Raw genomic sequence first — 23,342 nt, 5'->3', positions numbered from 1 at the left:
TTCATAAGGGGGTTTCTATATTAATACTTCAATTCAACATAAGGAAAAGTGATATATGTATGCAGAATGGAAAGTAACAGCCACTTATTCCGCAGAAGTAAAAGATTTGCTCATTCCAAAAATAAAAGATCTGTTCACATAGTCATAGGATTCTGAGAAGTCTCTTTTCTGAGAAGTCTTTTTCTACCAAAAAAAATTAATACAACTGGCAAATCCAAACTACAGAAAACTCCATTTAGGCTTTGGAACAAAAATTTTTTTAAATTTGTATCTTCCTTTTTTTTTTTCCCTAAGGAGGGGAAGGAGGGCTTGTCTATATGTCTATAAGTTCTGCGGAGCAGTGATTCTGAAAGGCAACACTATATGCTCCAAGGATGAAATTTATAATGTTAGCTTTATGGAATCAAAGAAAGTATTTTAGATGGAATTTTTTTTTTCCCATAAAGAAATTCTGAAATAAGACTCGGAATGAAACACGCTGGCAATTTTCTTTCAACATATCCGAGACCTCTACTTATTTTATTGAAACTAACACAGTATAATGCACTGATTTAGGGCCTGGAACTGATTTAGGGACTGCTTGAGTTCAATCCTAATTCTACAACTTACTGTATGTATCTTTAAGCTCAGTTTCCCCATCTACAAAATGTGCTTAAAAATAGTAACTTACTTATGGGAGCAAAATAAAGATTAAATGAGTTAACACATATATATTCCGTAGCAATGCCTGGTATACAACAAAATACTCAAGATATATTAGCTAGTATTATTACAAAATTAACCACCTGAAGCTTTACCATAAAATTTCCAGGGGGGGAAAAAAATATATATATATAGCTGAGTAAGTGGTAATAACAGAAATACAGTACATGTGGACAAAGGGTGTTAGCATTCTCCTCCAGCTTTAGTTATATGAACAGAATATAAAACTGAAATGAAATGTCTCCAGTTGAATATGTATCATATAAATGATTCAGAAAATAATATCGTAGCTACTTAAATTTACTTACGTTTCATATCCATATTTCGGGTTTTATAAACAAAATATGTATAAATCTGTGTTGTGCGTATTAGGATCTGATCTCCACTATAGCGTATTGAGCGATACCACCAAGAGCCCTAAAATGCAAATAAAATTAAACAATAAATAAAGCATCAAAATCACAATAAATATTAGGTTTGATGCAGAGTATGTTTCTGGTCAAATTTTCTAACTGTTCATAAAACAAGTAACAATACCTGAACTTAAGAACAAATGCTTTGTTACATATTCCAAATTATTCAGCTAGTATTTATACTGCCCAACACCTAAACATCAACCTACCTCACTACATATGTAGGATTAAAACATTTATGGTTCAGTTAGAAGCTGAAGACAAAACAGAAACAAAACAACCCACTGCATAAAAGCAAAAAGCTGGTTCCTGACACAGTTTGTATTTAATAAATATTTGATAAGTTATAGTGCAGGAGCAATTTTATAGTTGATATGCTATTTCATTCACATGATTCCATATAGCTGGATCCTCACACAACAAACCTATGAAGAAGGCAAGACAAGTTAACTATCAAGCTCACTATGGGGACTCAGAGGAACTATAAGCCCAGAAAGAAAACCACCAGTCACAAAATCATAAACTTTGTTATCTCCATATTCAGTATTATGAAATAGTTTTTAAAAATGAGGTTGCTCTGTATGTTACAGCCCTAATATAGGAAGCAAAAAAGTCACAAAACAATACATACAGTAAGATGACGTATTTTTTTTAAGTGTGTATGTATATACAATCTATAGAAAACTATCTGAAAGGAGTGTCTGGGTGCCTCAGCTGGTTAAGCATCCAACTCTTAATTTCTGTTCAGGTCATGACCTAAGGGTCCCGGGAACCAGCCCTGCACTAGGCTCCATGCTCAGCAGGGAGTCTGCTTGAGATTCTTTCTCTCCCTCTCCCCTGCCCCTCCCCCATCAAAAATAAATAAAATTTTTTTTAAATCTCAAAGGGAGAATACCAAACTTATTGGTGATTATCCTAGCAAAGAAATGAAGTTGAAGTTGATGGAGTTGATAAAGGAAGACATTCTAAACTCTAAATATACCTGTATTATTTCAGTTGTGTGTAACTTTTGTATCAGGAGGAGATATACTTTAACATACTCAAATGGTATCACCTTTAGAAGACCTTTAAAGTTTAGCTGAATATAAGATTCTTAAAATTCAAGGATCCATGGATTATATTCTAATACAAATTGCAATCTTATAGGGAGACTCTAAAGCATGCCATCAATTCCCTTTCCAAAAACTGTTAATAAAGAGTTAGAACTTACTACAACAACTGGAAGGATAACCATGAATGCTAATCCATATACAAGTAAAACCTAGAATTGAAAAGAAAATAATTATGGTTTTCACACGTCAATTATAACATTTAAGAACACTTATTTTTTAGGCCTACATGGGGCAGGCGCTCAAAAGCACTCCTCACATATTATTTCATTTAATCCTTATTTTCAAACTCAGTGAGAAAGGTACCATTATTATCTCCCTTTTGCAAAGAGAGAACTTGCAGCACACACAGGTTACATGACTTGTCACAGGTTACATAGCCACTAAGTGGTGGAGCCAAGAGCGGAATCCAGGCATTTTGACTCTAAAAATGTATGCTTTTATCCACTATAATAAATTATCTTTTAACCTGCTGAGTAGTTAACACCATCACACCAGCTTTATAAATGATATTTTCCATCCAGTTAGATACTTACAGATGCACATCTTAGCAAGTAGTTAGTGTCTTAGAAATAAATAATAGAAAAAAAAAAAAAAAAAAAAAAAAAGAAATAAATAATAGAAGCCTGGTTCCCAATCAAGGAGCAACTTCATAATGTTTTGTTGACAAGTAATTCCTATCTATTAGTGTTAGATTTTTCTACTACTACTTGATCCCAAATCAGTTAGCTAACTATCTTTCTCTTCTCCAGTATGCCCACAGTTATTCTAAGAATGACAGACTCTCTTATATACGAAACCATTCATCCCTGAAGATGATGAATGTTTGTCAGCCATGAAATAACATTAAACAGCCATTTTTCTAAACAAATTACAGACTATATGAATTTTGTTTTTTATTGCTTCAAAGACAGCCCCTAATCGTTTTTAAGAAATGTGAAATAGGGAAACATCTATTCTTGAACGATAGTTTAAGATGTTTTAGAGTTGCAGCATTATCACTGATTAAAGTCTGATAGCCTGGGGTGCTTGGGTGGCTCAGCTGGTTGAGACTGCTTTAGATTCTTTCTCCCTCCCCATGTGCCCCTCCTCTCTCTCCCACGTAAATAAAATCTTTAAAAAAAAAGAAACTCTGATATCCTACTGCCTCCCTAAGTACCATATGGAATATATACAGCATTAATTTAGTATATGTTAACATTATAATTTAGCTTGGATAAATGTGAAATGATGGATAATTTAAATTTTGAGTACTACTTAGGATACCATATAAAACCATAGTTCTCCAAAGCAAGGATAAGACCTCACCTGAAACTGCTCCAAAAGAAATCACAACTTTAAGGTTTTAAAACTAGAACACACTGCCCAAACAGCAACCAAATGAGAACCAATTCTTTTTTCTATCACGTAAAAAGTTTTCACAGTACAGTTACATTAAAAACAGCACATCAGTATTTTGTTATAGCTCTCTCTATATTACTAAGATATATCTAACACATTATAATGTGTCTTATTTACATGCACTCACCAAAATTGAGTTTTTCTGGTCGACAATCCAAGCTGGCAAGGCAATTCCAAAGCTTGTGGCTAAAATAGAAAGAGTTATTTCAGAAGAATCTCCACTTTCAGTTTTATTATTTAGTTATATCCTGAAATTCTGCCTCCCAACTCCCCCCACCCCAAAAAAAGCTTTGAGAAAGATTATATAATGTGTGTTCCCATTACATAAAAGTTAATGGATTTTTCGGGGAGGGGGAGAGAGAATCAACTGAAGTACATGAATTCCTCCTAGTAAATCTAAATTCCTGGGTATGCAAACACTATGAATATACAAGAAAATGTTTAAAGTCAATAAAGAAAAACATTGTTTTCATCCAACTTTTATCAACTGCTAGCTGGAAATTCTGAATAATTACAGTGTTTACTCGTCTCATCAATCCAATCTAAGTTTTATCTTTCAAACTGGTTGCTAGAAAGAAAAATAAAGTAAAAATTAGCTAAAGAGAACTCATTTACATATCTATTTAACTCCTTGAGTTATAATTTTCCTACTTACAAACTAAAAAATCAAAATATTTCTTTCAATCTATTAATATTTTCATCTTATATACACACACACACACACATACACCATATCACCAGTAATTTTTTTTTTTTTAAAAGATTTTATTTATTAATTTTGACAGAGAGAGATCACAAGTAGGCAGAGAGGCAGGCAGAGAGAGTGAGAGGGAAGCAGGCTCCCTTCAGCGCAGAGAGCCCGACGTGGGACTCGATCCCAGGACCCTGAGATCATGACCTGAGCTGAAGGCAGCGGCTTAAACCACTGAGCCACCCAGGCGCCCTCACCAGTAATTTTTAATTATTATTTACCACACCTTGAGGGCCATCTGGATTTCCAAATTCTTCCCAATTTTTCCGCGACTCTTCATCAGTTAAACTATCATTAAAAGAATAAAATTGCAAAATTAGAAAGCCATATCTGGAAAGTACTCATATATACAAACTCTATTAACTAACCAACTCATTTCTTATAGATATTAATTTTAGAAAATCAAGAAAAGCCTCTCTGAAATCAGGAAAAAAAGAGGAAAGCAAGGAGTTCTACATTAAAGCAAATGAGAACTACTGAGCCTTCGCAGAAATTCCTAGTTGGCCCATGGGTTCTCAAGTTTTGCCAGTTCAAGCTGGAAGATAAAACTTTAAAGGTTATTACATTTTTCTGAGAAGGCAGGGAGGATTATAGGTGACTTTTTTTTCTTATATCCTTATATGTTTTCCAAAATGTCTTCAGTGACCATTATTTATACTTTAATAATATGTACCTATTTATAAACTTAATAGAAATTGATAATAATCCCTCCAAAACTGGTACCACACTCTCAAAGGAAAAAATGAATACCTATAAAATTCCATTGCTATAGAAAAGGTGATTTGCATTATGCTGAGGCCACAATTTTCTCCTAAAACAAATGCCAGAAGGACTTGGAAAATACCTGCTAAAGCAAGAGTTTCCTAACCCAGCAATATAAAAATGACAGTGATTTTTCGAACACGTAAAAAGAAATATAACCTTGATCTGGGCCATGGCCAAGGCACAGAATGAAAGTGGTTTTATTCCAGGTCCCAAAATAGATGTTAAAAACACACTAAAAGAAAATTTCAATTCCTTCAAAACTTTACAATGTTGTTAAGCAGACAAGGCAGACACACACAAAATGACCAGTAACATCATAAGAAAGGCATTTTTTGAAGACCAAGTTGCAAAAGATTATGTTTACACCCAAATCAAATTTTAACCTTTCCAGAACATACACACATAGGATAGAATGTAGTTTTCATTTCAACAAGAGAGAAAATACAGAAGTACCTTTAAAAAAATAGCAAAAATTTTCAATGACTTCAATTTTTATTCTTTAAACCATAATTTCTATTTTTTATTTTTTTAAGTAAGCTCTATACCGCACCTGGGGCTTGCACACTCTACCGCCTCAGCCAGCCAGGTGCCCCCTAGTTTTTTTTAAAAAAAATTTTATTTATTTATTTGACAGACAGAGATCACAAATAGGCAGAGAGGCAGGCAGAGAGAGAGGAAGGGAGGCAGGCTCCCCGCTGAGCAGATAGCCTGACGCGGGGCTCGAGCCCAGGACCCTGGGACCATGACCTGAGCTAAAGGCAGAGGCTTTAACCCACTGAGCCACCCAGATGCCCCCCCAATTTTTTTTAATTGAAGTAGAGTTAACACACAATATTGTATTAGTTTCAGACATACAAAATAGAGATTGACAAATTTAAGAGTCATGCTATGTTCACAAGTGTGGCTACCACCTTTTGCTACACAATGCCATATAATACCATTGACTATGTTCCCTATGACTTATTTTTAAAATAACACTTTATTCCCATGACTTATTTTTTCTGTAAATCTGTATCTCCGATTCCCCTTTACCCAGTTTGCCTATCCCCCCATCCCTGCCCCTTCTGGCAACTTCAGTTTGTTCTCTGTATTAATGGGTCTGTTTCTGTTCTTCAGTTATTTGTTTTGTTTTCTAAGTTCCACATATAAGTGAAATCATACGGTATGTCTTTCTCTGCCTTATTTCATTTAGCATAATACCCTCTAGGTCCATCCATGTTGTTACAAATGGCACGATCACATCCTTTTTTATGGATGAATAATAGTCGGGGGTGTGTGTGTGTGTGTGTGGTCGGGTGTGTGTGTGTGTGCCACATCTTCCTTATCCACTCAATGGACACTTGGGTTGTTTCCATATCTTGGCTATTATAAATAATACTGAAATAAACATAGGGGTGCATGTATCTTTTTGAATCAATGTCTTTGCTTTCTTTAGGTAAAAACTCAGTAGTGGAATTATTGGCTATATGGTATTTCTATTTTTAATGTTTTGAGGAACCTCCACACTGTTTTCCATGGTGGCTATACCAATTTACATTCCCACCAACAGTGCATGGAAACTGCCACATCCTTGCCAACACTTACTTTTCTTTTTGATTATAGCCTATTTTGACACGTGAAAGGTGATAACTCATTGTGATTTTGATTTGCTTTTCCCTGATTAGTGTTGTTAAGCATATTTTCATGTTTATTGACCATCTATATGTCTTCTTTGGAAAAATGTCTATTAAGGTCTTCTGCCCTTTTTTTAATTGTATTGTTGGTTTTCTGGTGTTGCATTATGTAAGTTCTTTATATATTTTGTACATTAACCCCTTACTGAATATATCTTTGCAAACATCTTCTCCTATTCAGCAGGTTGCCTTTTTGTTTTACTGTTTTCCTCCACTGTGCAGAAGCTTTTTATTTTGGTGTAGTCCCAATAGTTCATTTTTGCTTTTGTTTCCCTTGCCTTACAATCTTTTTAAAAATCTTTTTAAGTAGGCTCCACGCCCAGTGTGGGGCTTTAGCACACAACCCTGAGATCAAGAGCTGCATGCTCTATTGACTTACTGAGCCCACCAGGCACCCATGCCTTGTGATTTTTATCTAGAAAAATGCCGCTATGGTGGATCTCAAAGAAATTACTGCCTATGTTCTCCTAGGTGTTTTATGGTTTCAGGTCTCATAAGTAGGTCTTTATAATCTATTTTGAGTTTATTTTTGTGTATGATGTAAGAAAGTGGTGAAGTTCCATTCTTTTGCATGTGACTGTCCAGTTTTCCCAGCATCATTTTTGAAGAGACTGACTTTCCCCATTATATATTTTTGCCTCCTTTGTAATGGATTAATTGACCATATAAATGCAGGTTTAATTCTGGGCTCTCTTTTCTGTTCCACTGATCTGTGTTCTATTTTTGTGCCAATACTATACAGTTTAGTTACTATAACTTTGTACTATATCTTAAAACCTGGAACTGTTATACTTCCAGCTTTTTCTTCACGATTGCTTTGACTATTTGAGGTCTCTTGTGGTTCCATATAAATTTTAGAATTATTCTAGTTCTGTGAAAAATGCTACTGGTATTTTGATAGGGGTTTTATGGGATTTGCAGATTGCTTTGGGTAATACAGATTTTAAGAATATTAATTCTTCAATCCATGATCATTGAATATCTTTCCATTTATTTGTATCATCTCTAATTTCTTTCATAAGTGTTTTATACAGAGTACAGAGGTCTTTCACCTCCTTAAGTTTATTTCTAGGTATTTTATTCTTTTTAATGCAATTACAAATGAAACTGTTTTTTCTTAAATTCTCTTTCTGCTGTTTCATTATTAGTGCATAAAAATGCAACCAATTTCTAGGTATTAATATTGTATCCTACAAATCTATTTATTACTTTTAGAAGTTTTTTGGTGGTCTTTAAGGTTTTCTGTGTATAGTATCATGCCATCTGCAAAAGGTCACAGTCTAACTCTTTCCTTACCAGCATAGATGTCTTTTACTTACTTATTTTTTCTTGTCTGACTGCTTTGGCTAGCACTTCCAGTACTATGTTGAATAGAAGTGGTCAGAGTGGACATCCTTGTCTTAGCTCAGTTTTTCACCACTGAATATGATGTTAGCTGTGGGTTTTTCATATATGGCCTTTATTATGTTGAGGTATGTTCCCTCTAAGAGTTGAGGGAGAGTTTTATCATAAAACAGATGTTTAATTTTACAAAATGCTTTTTCTGAACCTACTGAGATGATCGTCTGATTTTTATTCCTCCTTCTACTAATGGTGTATCACCCTGACTGATTTTGCAAATACTGAGACATCCTTGCATCCCCAGAATAAATCCTACTTGATTGTGGTGAATGATCCTTTTCATGTATTGTTCAATGTGACTTGGTAATATTTCGTTGAGGATTTCTGCATCTATGTTCATCAGGGATTGAAAATATTTTAAACTTACAATTTGGTCATTTATGGAAACAAGTACATTGACATCTTCAGTCCCCTTTTAACTTTAACACCACTTATACCATCTGACCTAAGTCCACAGAAAAATACAGAAGCCAACAAAAGCACTGTGGAGAGGTTGCAAGTTTGTAAGGAGGGGTGCTTATGGTGGTTCTTTTTTGCTAAGGGAGGGATATTTCTCAAAAAATTTTGCCTCGGTTTCCCTGTACAACTGTCCACTTACCGAGGGCTTTTGCTATTATTTTTCTTCTAATCAGATTCTTTTCCCAAAAACAATTATCTGTCTGCTCTACCTTTCTGATGATGGCAGCATAATAAACTGCTCTGTTCTTTATACAAGGCCCTCAGATTTTGCAAAATAAAGTATAGCTCACATCATAAAAGCACTTGGTTTTTTTCAAACTGCACACACAGCTAATTACCATTCCAATAATTCACTCATTAAGCTAACTTTGTACAACTGGTGTGACAGGTACCATGCTCCATACTCAATCAAATTAAAGGAACTGTATCATAAACTTTTTAAAGAAAGCAACATTTCTGGCTACTCATTAGTGCTTCAGTATAATACCATTCAGTATAATACCATGGTATTATACTGAAGACCTAAAGTACTTACTACTGAAGACCTCAAGTACTTAGAAGTCATGTAATTCTAGGGGCGCCTGGGCAGCTCAGATGGTTAAGCGTTTGCCTTCGCTCTGGTCATGATCTCTAGATCCTGGGATCAAGCCCCCTGTACAGCTCCCTGCTCAGCGGGGAGTCTGCCTCTCCCTCTCCCTCTGCCTCTCTGTGCTGGCTCTCTTGCTCCCTCTGCCTCAAATGAATAAATAAAAAATCTTTTTAAAAAGTCATGTCATTTTGTATAATTCATATATAATAAGCTTAAACAAGACCAATGATGTTAACAAAATTTTTAAAAATTCAATGAGTATAAAGTTTCCCAAACATGATTATATCCCTTAACTTTGCAAGTGGGAGGTTGTGTCATAGATCCAATTAGAAATCTGACAAAAATCTCTAACCCTCTGGCCCTGGAAAATTGCATAGTTACAAATACACATAAATTCTGTATATAGTTTCAGGGGCCCCAGATTTTACATCCTGATCTAGAGAATGTTTTCATTAAATTATAGGTGAATGACCCCGAGTTCACTACATAAAGCTAAGTTACATATTCATGCATAGGAACACATGAAAACATATGTTTAAAAAAACTGAGCTTTAAAGTAACATCTAATAAATAAATAAATAAATAATAAAGTAACATCTACATTTTCCACTTGTTATAAAGTAGCTTAAACATGGGTTTTTTACCCAATACCAAATCCCAACTATATCTAAAAGAAACCAGAAACTATGAACCAGAAAATCCAACAGTTGGTCTAACTCTTCAAAAATAACCAGACCTCCTTTCCTTTAAGTTAGAAACTGGTATGAAGCAATAGGAATGACCCAGCTTGTTATTATAATGGGCAAATAAGGAAAGAGAAAATATCCTGAATAGCCAAAGCAAATTCTAAAAAAACTTTGCAGTTCAAAGCCTATAAATGCATTCCAAAGGCTGCCTGAGTTATACTTAGGCTGCTAGGGCTATGCATAAAATGGGAACTTCAATCAGCCAGAACTTATATTTATCTAATCCATTTATACTTACACAAGTTACAAGATCTCAAAGTTCTGGGTCCCATAATCATTTTACTCCTTCATGTGTCTGATGGACCACCAACTATTTAATACATTTTACTTAAAAAACATTTTTTTAAAAGATTTTATTTATTTATTTGACGAAGAGAGACACAGAGAGAGAGGGAACACAAGCAGGGGGAGTGGGAGAGGGAGAAGCAGACTTTCTGCTGAGCAAGAAGCCCGATGCGGGGCTCCATCCCAGGACCCTGGAATCATGACCCGAGCTGAAGGCAGATGCTTAATGACTGAGCCACCCAGGCAACCCTACTTAAAAAAACATTCTAAAGCTTGATCATATAATTAAGTTGAAACCAAAGGCCATATATTATTCTTTTGTACTTTTTAGGATAGAGACCATACAAGATAAAGAGTCAGATTTCCAGTAACCTGAGAACAAAATCATGAACTTAAGAACATTACAATACCTGAAAACTCAGACGGGGGGAAAAAAATCAAAGGCACTAAAACTAAAACTACCAATTAAACAATCTTAGGTATCTTCAGTTTTTCTCAAATTACCTGAAGACAGCAACTAAAGCACTGAAACACTTGTGCAATGAGAGTAAATGCTTGGAGAAGACACAATGAAAAAAGGGGGAGACACCAACTGAAAGAAAGCAATCTGGAGAACATCTGCTATGCAGAAAACAAAATGTAGTACACGCTTCAGGACACTGCTTTATCACAGAATCATATATATATAACAAACAACTCACAAAAAAGAGAGAAAGGAGACACCTTCAATATACTTTCTTTAAGCACAAAATGAGCATTTCCCAAACTTCTATAAGTCATATACCACTTGCACTTGCTATCACATCTGACTATCTTACTTTTTTTTTTTCTTTTAAGATTTTATTTATTTATTTGACATAGAGACAGAGACCATGCAGAAGCAAGGGAAGTGGCAGGCAAAGGAAGGGGATGAAGCAGGCTCCCTCTTGATTCTAGGACCATGAGATCATGATCTGAGCCAAAGGCATATGCTTAACCAACTGAGCCACTCAGGCACCCTTCTTATTATTTACTTTTATTTTTAAAATCAGCACAAAATTATACATCACTGAGTCCTCTAAAAAGAGACAACATCTTGTCTGTATTTTCCTCTTTAATTTAACATAAGAGCTGAATGGGGACATGCCTATGAGTCTTGAAGAATCCAGCTAACATTTATCTCTTGTCACATTAGCACTCAAGGAATAACTACCTCTAATTTTATAATGTATCTTATATCCCCAAAATTAAAACTAGTCTTCAGATAACTTAATAAGACAAGCTACTTTTCCAAAATAAGAGAAATAGAGCTAGTATAAAAAAAAGCCTAGAAATGAAAACAAGGTATAAATATAATATTATAATATTATAATAATATTCTTCTAATCAGAATGCTTAGAAAATTAACATTATCATGTACTACTTAGGTACTCTCATTGTACCTAATACTTAGGTAATAATGTTAATTAATTTTCTAAGCATATATAATTTTCTAAGCATATACTTAATTCAACTAACTTCATAAGGCAAAAGCACTACTCTAAGATACTTAGAATTCAAGTTTAGTTAAATTAGCAGTTTAGGGTTGTCAGGCAGTTCCATAAATAACAGACTCAACATATAAGGTCAGTATTTAAAAGCATATGACAGGGCGCCTGGGTGGCTCAGTGGGTTAAGCCGCTGCCTTCAGCTCAGGTCATGATCTCAGGATCCTGGGATCGAGTCCCACATCGGGCTCTCTGCTCAGCAGAGAGCCTGCTTCCCTTCCTCTCTCTCTGCCTGCCTCTCTTGTGATTTCTCTCTGTCAAATAAATAAATAAAATCTTTTAAAAAAAAAATAAATAAATAAAAGCATATGACAACTATTTTATTCAAATAAAAAACTATCTTTACCACTCCTAAAAATGTGTAATGGGTCCTATGATACTTACGCTGCATAAGCTTTTGCTATCCTCATGAACATAACTTCATCACCTCCTTTATCTGGATGATATTTAAGTGACAGCAAACGATACTGTTTCTTAATCTCTGCTACTGTTGCCCCCTAAAAAGAAAGCTTTGTTTCAGCAAAAATAAGCACAATGCTATAAAAACATAATTCATCCCATTTTGAACTTTAAACATAAACTATTCAACATTTTCAGAAAGAAAAAAATGTTTTCTTCCTATATGCTGTCCCATAAGTTTCATACCATGTATTTTTTAAATAAAAATATACTTATTTTGTCCAATGTTTACTTTATTGAGCACCTACTAGGTGTTGTGTGGTATACTAGGCACCAATGATTTAAGAATGAAACCACACAATGCCATATTAAAATAAAAGGATAGTAACATTTAAATGATCACAGTAAATTAAGTCTGTCAAGAAATTCTCAAATCAAAGGTTAACTTCTTTTCTAAGAAATAATCAGAAGAATATCTGGTTTCATTTGTTCACCAATATTTTAATATTACCTTAGCTGTTTCCTAATTAGACTCAATTTCTATGAATACATTTTTCATATTGATTTTTATGGCATTAAATTGCCCCCCCAAATCTTTTAATCTTAAAAAAATCTCTCTTGATGACCATGATCATCACAAAAAGAAAAATCAGATGATATGATGCAAATTCGGCTTTTAAAAACAGAAAACTAGAAGACGTGTTTTGTATTGGTATTACATGAATACCTGGATAAAGCCATCAGCTGAGCAAATACCAGAAGTAAAGAAAGTGGTTTGGGTAAAAAAATGGAAAGAGCACTAGATTCAGCTTGACTCCAGACAAGACACAAATTTTCCAGGCCTCATTTTCTCCACTGTAAAAAAAGGCTAGATGGTCTCCAGCATTCATTTCAGTTCTAACTTTCCACTGATAAAAGACTAATTTTCTATTGGGATCCATCTCAATCAAGTTCAATCAAGAGATTACCTAGGGAGCATATCCAAGTTGACCTCAATTTCCACTAACAATGAAACCAGTTCTTTGTAAGACATAAAGACTTAACACACTGCTTTAGTGTCAACTAACACAGGATCATGAGATTTTTACCCTCCAACTAACATACATAAATGAACCTCCTGGTTTTAACTTTGCATTAGACCAATCTTATAAAAGTCTTTTAAAAATATCCTAACTTCTCTTCTCATCTTCAAATATTCTTATATTTAGCAATTTCAAACCAAGCCTTACTAGGATGGAAATTAATATCTGTAGCTTAAAAAACATATATATTAGAGTAACAATGGATTACATACCCAAAGTCTGATTTCTTTAGGCATAACCCAATTCCTTTTAGGATATGGGCTTACAGTATTTTCACAGGGTCAATAAACTATTGTGCATTGTATAAAAACACTACTTACAGGATCCAAATTTAATACTTCATAAGGATTGTATTCTTGATATTCTCGGTCTGTTTTGGAAACTTTGTATGCAAGGAATAAGAACAATGCCCATCCTGCCAGCAGAACTATTTTCCTGTTTAGGAAAAAGATAGGTAAAGTAAAAATAAATATACCTATATGGTTTTCCTTTAAGAGTCTATAAAGACATTATGACCAAACAAGGTTGTAAAACAATCTAAAGTGTCTTATATCGCTATGGTATTGATTCAGTTCCATAATCTCTGAGTTGTAAACTCCTGTCACAACCTCTGACTTTTTACTCTGGATTCTCTAGAATCTAGCAGTCTGCATCTAGAATATTGCATGTAATATTCCTTCACTACTATTTGCAGAATTTTATGTATAGAACTTAACTCAATTTATTAACTTATTGGTCTCATATTAGATCAAAATATACTAAGTATTCAGTAAACCATTTATGTAAAAAAAAAGAGCTGTTCTTAAACTAATAATTAGACTTTAAGTAAGATAAACTGCAAAAAATAATAGGTCAATTGTGCAATGAAGAATGAATAGCCTTATTTATAACAGTAAAACTTAAGAAACAAATTAAATACCCATTTATATGGAACTAATTAAATAAACCATTTATAGGAGACTAATAAACCAAGACACAGCCAAATAATTAGCCAATACTGATATAAAAAGATGTAAATAATAGGATAAAAAGGGATATAAAGGAATACAGAATTTGAAAAAAAACCTAACTGCTTCTCTCCAATGTGTTCTGTTTAGTAAAAATATTTAAAAGACTGATATTATTAGTGTTGGAGAGGCTGAAAAAAAAGGAACACTCACATCCTTTACACTCTGAAGGACTATCTGGCAATAAGGTATCAAAATCCTAAAGAAGTATACAAACCCTTTTAACTATTTCAAGAAATTTAGAAGGAAATAAACTAGAATTAAGTATATAAAGTATAAAAAGCTGATTACAGATATAGAACAGAAATAACACACTGAATACACAGAAATAATAACAGAAAACACACAGAGATGCTCATCAATAGAGTAGTAAACAAATAAATTAATGGTATATTAATAAAGTGAAATACCACCTAGCCAATAAAAATGGTATCTGCTGTAGAAGATTATCTACCTTGTTAAATTAAAACAAGAAAAACAGCTTTCAAAGATATATGTATAATATGCTATTTTTAATAAATAAAAGTTTATTTAAAATATTAAAGGCAAATGATCTTAATAGTGGCTATATTTCAGTGATGAAATTGAGTAATTTTTTAATACTCTTTATATCACAATTTGTTATGCTAAGAAGGAATTGTTAAACACATAAAATGAATCCTACGAGCCTAATCAAACAAAACTGGAGAGACCTTTTTTCAAAGACAGAAAACGTTTAAGCTCATTTGGTCAAAACCTAGTTTAAATAAGTTTATTTGGAATGAGCCTTCAGGATCAAGTTCCAATCCACCTACTGACCTTTATCACCCAAATTAAAGAAACAAAAAACAAAAAACAAAAAACCCACGCCCAAAGTTCCCTAAGCTTTTCCTACCAACATGCTTTTGCTCTTCAATCTTTCCACCTATAATTCCCATTCCCCATTTCTGCTTACCCAAACTATTCATCCTTCAAGACTCACCTCAAAGCAATCCTTACCCTTGTCTAAGGATCAATGGGGAAACCAGAGTTACTCACAAAGAAGCAAAAACCATGATTTTTCTCCTCCAACTCATTGCAAGCTCCTTGAGCACATGGACAGGATCTTACTGAATTTTTTACTAACTTACTAAAATTTTGACTAACTGCTTAAACAAGCTGGCATTCAGAATCAAATTTCTTTCCCTCTGGCCAAAATAACATTCTAATCCTTATTAAGTACCTAATACTGCAAACTGCTTTCCATACTACCTATATCCCCAAAGGGAAAAGAATCCCTACCTAGAACACTCCCGCTTTTACCTAGCTAGCTAGGGAGAGGTAATTAAGAACATAGGCTCTGGAACAAATCTACCTGAGGTCAAATCCCAGCTTTACTACTTACTAACTTAGAGATCTTCAGAAGTTGCTTTGTGCTTTACAACATCAGTTTCTAATTTTTAGGATGGGTTTAAGAATTAAAAGAGACTAGGTATGAAAAGCACCTAGAAGGTACCTCACAGATAGTAAACAATCGATCCCTGTTAGCTGTTCTCAGTCTGACCCAAACCTCACTCAGAGAAGCCTCCTGTCCCAAGACAGAAAGCCCTTCCTCTGCTCTGTCACGGTACCCTCCACCCCCACCCGAGCCCTTACTAAACTCTGTTATCATTATTTGTTTACTTGCCAGTTTCTCCCACAACTGTTAAGTTGCTGAACCACATCTATTTGTTAATCACAATATATCAGTTCCTGGTATAATACCTGACATATAATTAATGGGCACACAATGACTACTTATTGATGAATAAAGAAAATAATTTACATGGTAATTTTCAACTCAAACCCAAAGTTTGCCATACTTTCGATATGCTACAGAACATGTGAATATCTATAAGTTAATAATTCCACATTTTGTTTTGCCAGTGCCCCAAAGGTTAAGAAAGCTCAGAAAACAAAGATACAAGTAAAACTGAAAATCACTAAAACAAGACTTAAAAGCAAACAAGAGTAGAAGGGAGAGGAAATCAAAACACCTAGGATGAACTATAACCCATGAGAGATGCTCTTCATGTTGCACCTGGCTCTCTGAGAAGGAAGGAAGGAAGGAAGAGAGGATTAGAGAAGCTCATAACAGAAGCCCCCAGGCTGATGAAAACTAACCACCAATAAAATCACACTTTAATTTCCTGAAAGCTAAAGCAAAGGCAGAAACAGAATGGATTTCACCATGATCTACACCCAATTTTTAAAAAACATATTTAGGTCCTGTGAAAAGATCAGCATTTTCCCTACATAAAGCGTCAGTGATCAACTTTATGAAGTCTTGCGCTTTTTCTTTAAAAGTCAACTTCCAGAAATTAGAGCGTTACACAATGACTGCTTAATTGTGAAACAATGCTTTAAGGTTAAGTAGCACAAAGGTTCTGATGCTTCCAACCTTATCTAAATTGTTACCCAGTTATCTGTTTAATTCTTCTTCACTTACAAACATTCCTTAATCTGTGCTTCCATTTAAGTGAAGCAATTTACTAATCACTGAACAGAACCTCACAGAGTTGGGTTTTTTCCTTGAAAACTGGGGTTCAGATACCCACAAAGTATTGATCAAAACCCAAAAAGGAAGAGATTGGGAGGCCAAAAGTATTTGCCTTGCTACCTCCTGAAACTGTAATTTAAAATGAGAAGCAAAAGCAAAAAATAAACAGTGAACATAAAACTACTCTTCTAAAAACTAATTTTGCCTTTTAGTTTCGCACCAATGAAGAACTCTTAACACCAAAGCTAAAATTTCCCTCCCTCTGCAGAGAAACTAAACTAAGCAAAGTAAAACCTTACAAAGAAAAACCATTTAAACCCCCTGAAGTTACACAGATAAATTGAAATTATCTTCATTTAAGCCCAGATTAAAAAATAAATGGTTCTACTTTTACTAATTTCCTCTGCTAGTTCTTCCCCTCCTATCTACTGGATAGACAGATATAAGTAATTCACAAGATACAATCCTCCAAAAATGGCAACTCTTTCACCTATCAGATTCACCTATTACTGCAAAATTGATGACTCACGGTGAAGACCCAAAGCCTAGGCTCTAAACCAGCATAACCCTAGCCTTATAAGGTCAAACAGGCCTGCTCTAATTAAACATGCTAATGGCCTGTTTAATCAAACTGGCCTGCCAAAATAAAAGGTCCTGTTGTACCACTTCTGGCTCCAGGACCCTGGTCAAGTTACCTCATCTTCCTTTTAATTTCTTCATCTGACAAAACAGCAAAAACATCTACTCTGAAGTTAATAAAAAATTATGAGATAACACACAAAAGCCCTAGCACAGCATCTAGCACACAGTATGTGCTCAATAAACTTTAATTATCACTACGAAAAATGCAAACTTGATTATGTCACCACCCTGCTTTTGATAATCTTTTAAAGATTCCCCGATAGTCTCTGAGGCAAAATCCAAATCCTGACAAGATGTACAGGTCTTCCTTCAAGGTTTGACTTCCCCTTCTCCCTTCCTTCCCAAGTCAGTACACTCTCTCTCCTTTAAACTTCTAAATCACTCTGTTTAGAAAGCTCCCAAATTCACATCTTACCCCCACCTAATGCTACAATTTCTTTAAACATATGTTTTATTCATCATCATACCCATATTTTATATGTTACCTAGCAAAGAATAAGCACTACGTACTTTTTTTATTGGAACCAATTACTTACTTTACTGTAGGAATAATATTTGGCTGAGGTTTTAATAACCGTAAACGATACCACATACATCTTCCATACACTTTTCTGATATTCTTTAATCGAATTTGCTCTGTCGAAAAAAAATAAATAAGGTGGTAAGTTAAAGCATTTGTCACACTGAAGGCAAAACCAGTTAATATCATACTAACCTTTATTACCATGCTAAAATTTTACTGGAGTATAAAATACTACCTACTCAAATAATCTTTAAGAAAAACTGACAATATTGGTTAATTTTTCTGCCACTCAGAACAAATGATCTATCTGGAAAATGTTCAACTACCAGGCAACCATTTTCATGCACGACTTAAATAATTTCTAATTAAAAAATGCAAAAACTGAATCGAACCCAAAATATTTAGTCACATAATCAGCAATTTCTGAGAAATGCTCCCTTCCTTTCCCTTTTACTACAGAAGGCACAAAAAGTATAAAATAGTTGAAACATGCAGCTTATTAAGGAAGCTAAAGAGAAATAGTATGTTCAATAATGAGAATAATTATGTTAAATTAGAGAAGTCACCCAAACCCATAAGAAGTTAAAGAAACAGCATTATTTTAGTAACCAGGAAAAATCTTCAATTCAATTAAAGAGACATTAAACCAAAGCCAAAATATCATGTATTGTTTTACTAAACTCACTATCATCACTAGAATAACTTTATTACGTTTAAAAAAAATTGTTTTAAAATAAAAATGTACCTTTTCATGAAGATGGCATACAGAAATGCAAAGGAAAAAACCCTCCTCCTCCCAAAGCTGAAGCCAAAATAAAGGCTTGGAAGGCCAAGAAGGCAATGCTAAAAGGCAACCACAGTCACCAAAAAAAAAGTAAGAAAAAAGAAAGAAATCTATGTGTCACCCACCTTCTGGTAGCCCAAGACACTCCAAAGGCAGCCCAAATATTTTCCTTGGAAGAGCAAGAAGCTTGACCACTATGCCATCAAGTTCCCCCTGAGTAATGAGTCAGCCATGAAGATGACAGAAGACAACAATAACTGTTGTGTTCACTGTGGATATCAAGGCCAACAAGCACCAGATCAAACAGATTATGAAGAACCTCCATGACACTGTCAAGGGCCAAGGTCAACACCCTGATCAGGCCTGATGGGAGAAGAAGACATGTGGTCCACTGGCTCCTGACTATAATGCTTTGGTTGTTGGCAACAAAACTGAGATCACCTACACTGAATCCAGATGGCTAATACTAAATGGAAATTCTCCCACAATACTAGAAACTACAAAACTGGAGTCCTTAAATGAGATGATAAGTAAAAGAACTTTGCCTATAACAGAATGCTCCAAAGCCACCATGCAAGAAGTCCAACTACCCTGTTACCACCATGCTTTGAGGAAAGCACCAACATAGGAGAGGTATGTGGCAGGAGGTATCAGAAGCAGGTGTGAAGCGGGATCCATAAACGGGAAGGGGTGGCAACAGCAAAGGAGACTGATATTACACAGGGGGACTGATCAAATAAATCAACACATAAAAGATAACTGGAGTCAAGTTTTTCACCATCAGAGAAGGGAGTTACACATATGAAAAAAATCGAAAATAAGAACAAATCATGGGGTACTGAATAGGAACTAAAGATATCAGTATTAACTAATATCTTTCAATACAGAAATACAGATGTGTTCTATACATATGTATTCCCTAACACTATTAAGGAAGCCTAGGAGCAGTGGGTATAAGTTCAATAGCAGTGAGCATATTAACATCCAGATCTAGTTTCTAAATACCATTCTCCACTAATAGGAACAAGGGGTCCAAGTGTCTTTCCACAAAATATTATAAAAGGGAAAGGAATAATTTTACAGTGGGAAAATACGGTAGGCTGAACAACTGTCACCCAAAACGTCTACATCCTAATACCTTGAACCAGTGAATACATTTTCTTACATTGCAAAAAAGACTTTACAAAGCCAACTAAATTAAGATGACATGGGGAGATGTATCCTACATTAACTGGATGGGCACAATATAATCACAGGGGTCCTTATCAGGAGGAGGCAGGAGGGTTAAAGACAAAGGTGAAATGACAATGGGAGAAGATGTTGGAGTGATGCCCTCTGAAGATGGAGGGAAGAGTCATAAGCCAGTAACACCGGCTGTCTCTAGAAGCTAGAAAAGGCAAGAAAACAAACTCAACTCTAGAGCCTCCAGGAAGAACCAGTTCTACCAACCCCATGACTAGCACAGTGAAAGCGATTTTGGACTTCCAGCCTCCTGAACTGTAAGAATAAATTTGTGTTGCAGTAAGTCATGAAAGTTGTAGAAATTTGTTACAGCAGCAATAGGAAACTAATACAGAGAGCCTGGCAGACGTTATCTTAATCAGATGATCAGTGAACATCAACAGCATTGGGACAAAATGCAATCATGTACCATCTGATAGAATGTAGTAAGAGATACACAGAATCAGTTTTGTAAAATTCCTGCCTAAGATATATAACCTCAATCTAATCATGAAAAAACACCAGACAACCCAAATTCAGGCTCATTCTACAAAATAATTGGCCTATAATCTTCAAAGTCAAAAAGCTAAAGAACTGTTCCAGACTGAAGGAGATTAAAGAAAGATGTCAATTAAATGTCACGTGTGATTCTGAACTGGATCTTCTGCTATAAAGAACTTCACTGAGACAAAACTTAAATAGGGTCTGAGAATGAAGTGGTAATGTTAATTTTTTTATTTTCATGGTTAAATTATGGACACTTTTGAAAATATCACTAGTGACTTTTTAATCTGTATTTCATTAAATTAAGCCTCCAGTCTCCCATTTCAACTATAAAACCAAGGAAATGTTTGAAAAGGTTATTAAAAACAATGCTGAATTTTCCATCAACCAGATGGCTTGATCGATTCAAAGGGATGATATTCTCCCAATGTCTCTAGCCCAAAAAAAGTACACATGGTTTTTCAGCTCCATAGTTTTTCACAATATGTACATGTACCTTCTATGCCTCGGTCTTCCAGGCCAAAACATAGAAGATCTTAATTTTTTAGGATAACACTGAAGTCAATCAGTAAGTACTACAAGCTATGGTTTACACAGTAACACACAGGTATTTAGATTTCCAGCACAACTGAATATTCAGAGCACACATTCCAAATCTCTAATGAGTGACCTCAAGTCAAAGTAAGTATCACAAGTGAAGTCCTTCCAGTAAGTTTTTTACAAGACATTTAGAATGTAAGAAAAAAAAAAAAAAAAAGTTCAATTACAAACTTCTAGTTGTCATGGCTAGTAAAAATTATATTAAAAACACCATTAACTTGTAGTTTTTAAAGAAATCATCCACATTTGTAGAAAAGGGAAACTACAAAGTCATAAAAATTCTGTGGTTTAAAAAACAATGTAACAAAATATTATGATTGCTCTCAGCAGCCGAACATAAAGTTTTTATGTCTGTGCGAACAGTACAGGTTTGGGAGAAGGTTATTATGGTTGTGCTTTATATACAACGTCTTAGCTAAAATAGTCACAGCCATCTGTCCATGCCAAAATGATCTGACAGGGTGTAGTATATCTCAGTGAACTCTTAGCACCATATTCCTAGAACCCAAAGAGCTGAAAGAATGCTAGTCAGAACTGAAGTTTTCAAACCTGTTTGCCTGATTATCAAAAAGAATTTTTAAATATCATATTATCTACTTGTAGATTTCCAATTTCACATCTCAAATTTTTTATAAGAAGTCTGAAGAGTTGCAAAAAGATGTCATTTTTGACACGGAGTTAACATTTTAAAATAGAATAGTTCCATAACTTTTAAACACACCAATGCAATCTAAATACCTCAGCAATTTCATAGCCACCATCATACATTTACAAAATTTCATGAACAAACCAGCCCTTTATTCTACTTCCCCCACATAATTCTATCCTAATGTAGCATATTTTTATCCTGATAAGTCATTTCTTATAATACTGACAAATACCTCTTAAAATTAATTTTTTCTTCCCCGTGACTATTTTTTCCTAACATTTTTATTTTGAAAATCTTCAAACCTTCAGAACAGTTGAAAGAATATTACAATGAACAATACCCTTCACCTAAATTCACCAAATGTTAACATTTTGCAACTCTCGGCCTTACCTCTAGTTTCCTTTTTCTCCTCCCACTCTTTTTTATCTGAACTATCTTCCTGTAAACTGCAAACATCAATATGCTTCACCTCTAAATGCTTTAACACATAGTGCCAAAGAACAAAGTTAAGTTTATCATACTTAGATTTGACATCTGTAAGCTTTTAGATGTTAATTTGATGCTACTTTTTTTGGTGCTATCAAGACAACATAAATATTATAAGTTGATAAATTATTAAAATTAGAGTAAAATATCTGCTATGCTGTAACTTATAAGCTTATAAATATCCCATAAATACCAAAATTTATTTTTAAAAGTGAAAAGTACATTTTGCCAATATTAGACAAAATAGCTTTATCTTCTAATTTAAGTATATTTTGTTAAAACTTGGAAACTGCAGATTACCTTGAATCACTCAATTTACAGAAAATATCCCCTATATAACTAAATTGGCCAAGGCAGCCCTCACTGTTAAATCAATTAGACAAATCAAACTTGGTCCAAAAAAAAAAAAAAAAGTATGACTCCATTTTTTCAGTTCAAATAAATATACAAATACATTGATATTTTTTGAAAAATTTAAAAATCACTGAGAAATTTTAGAACATATCTTATAATACAGATGACTTAAATTAATAAAGCTAAATGATATAGAGAGGACATCATTTATTTAAAAGAAAAAGTACCACGTTTCTTTTTCCAAAATTCAGTGGTATTAAAACTATTCCTAAATCCCTCAGGGGTCCAAGAAAATAGTACCAAGAGTCAAAAGGTTATATTCAATAATCCAAAAAGTCTAAAGGACATTATACATCAGTTTTCTAGCTGCCCAAAGTCTTTCTGCAGTTGGTTGAGAATATAATTACCTCACCATGATGATACTGGCTCACTCACCATTGATTTGTACCATTGGTACAATTTTGTTTTATTAATTTTAAAAAATGGGAAAATATATTTTACTATAATAGTGTGGCTTGGTTCCCAGAATGCTGCAAAAGAGGAAAGGCATGAAAATGATAATTTTTTAGTGAAAAACTGGTAATCACTGCTCTAGACCACCAAAACCATAGCTTCCCTAAATCATCCTAATCTCAAAGTACACTAAGAGAAACTAAAGCTGCTGTTACGATCTTAACTTGAATCTGAACAGATAGCCAAAATGTGTCATTCTCAAGGAGACATCAGAACCAACCATTTGGATTTGGGACAGATAGAGGGACTGACTAAACACGA

At 34.3% G+C, this 23,342-nt stretch overlaps 1 protein-coding gene across 1 annotated transcript in view; it reads right to left on the bottom strand.

The window, feature by feature from the left end:
• Positions 1 to 23,342, bottom strand: part of SEC63 (SEC63 homolog, protein translocation regulator) — a 72,740-nt gene that overhangs the window by 37,193 nt on the left and 12,205 nt on the right. Inside the window, exons 2-8 of the mRNA XM_046005500.1 lie at positions 17,984 to 18,083; positions 13,622 to 13,736; positions 12,205 to 12,317; positions 4,603 to 4,664; positions 3,753 to 3,811; positions 2,326 to 2,376; positions 1,011 to 1,119 (exon numbers count right to left, since the gene is read on the bottom strand). Of these exons, the coding sequence (XP_045861456.1) occupies positions 1,011 to 1,119; positions 2,326 to 2,376; positions 3,753 to 3,811; positions 4,603 to 4,664; positions 12,205 to 12,317; positions 13,622 to 13,736; positions 17,984 to 18,083 (609 nt within the window). The remainder of the gene's footprint in view (positions 1 to 1,010; positions 1,120 to 2,325; positions 2,377 to 3,752; positions 3,812 to 4,602; positions 4,665 to 12,204; positions 12,318 to 13,621; positions 13,737 to 17,983; positions 18,084 to 23,342) is intronic.

This window comes from Meles meles, chromosome 5 (assembly GCF_922984935.1).
Source record: "Meles meles chromosome 5, mMelMel3.1 paternal haplotype, whole genome shotgun sequence".
Taxonomy (NCBI): domain Eukaryota; kingdom Metazoa; phylum Chordata; class Mammalia; order Carnivora; family Mustelidae; genus Meles; species Meles meles.
This window is presented reverse-complemented; position numbering and strand designations above follow the sequence as displayed.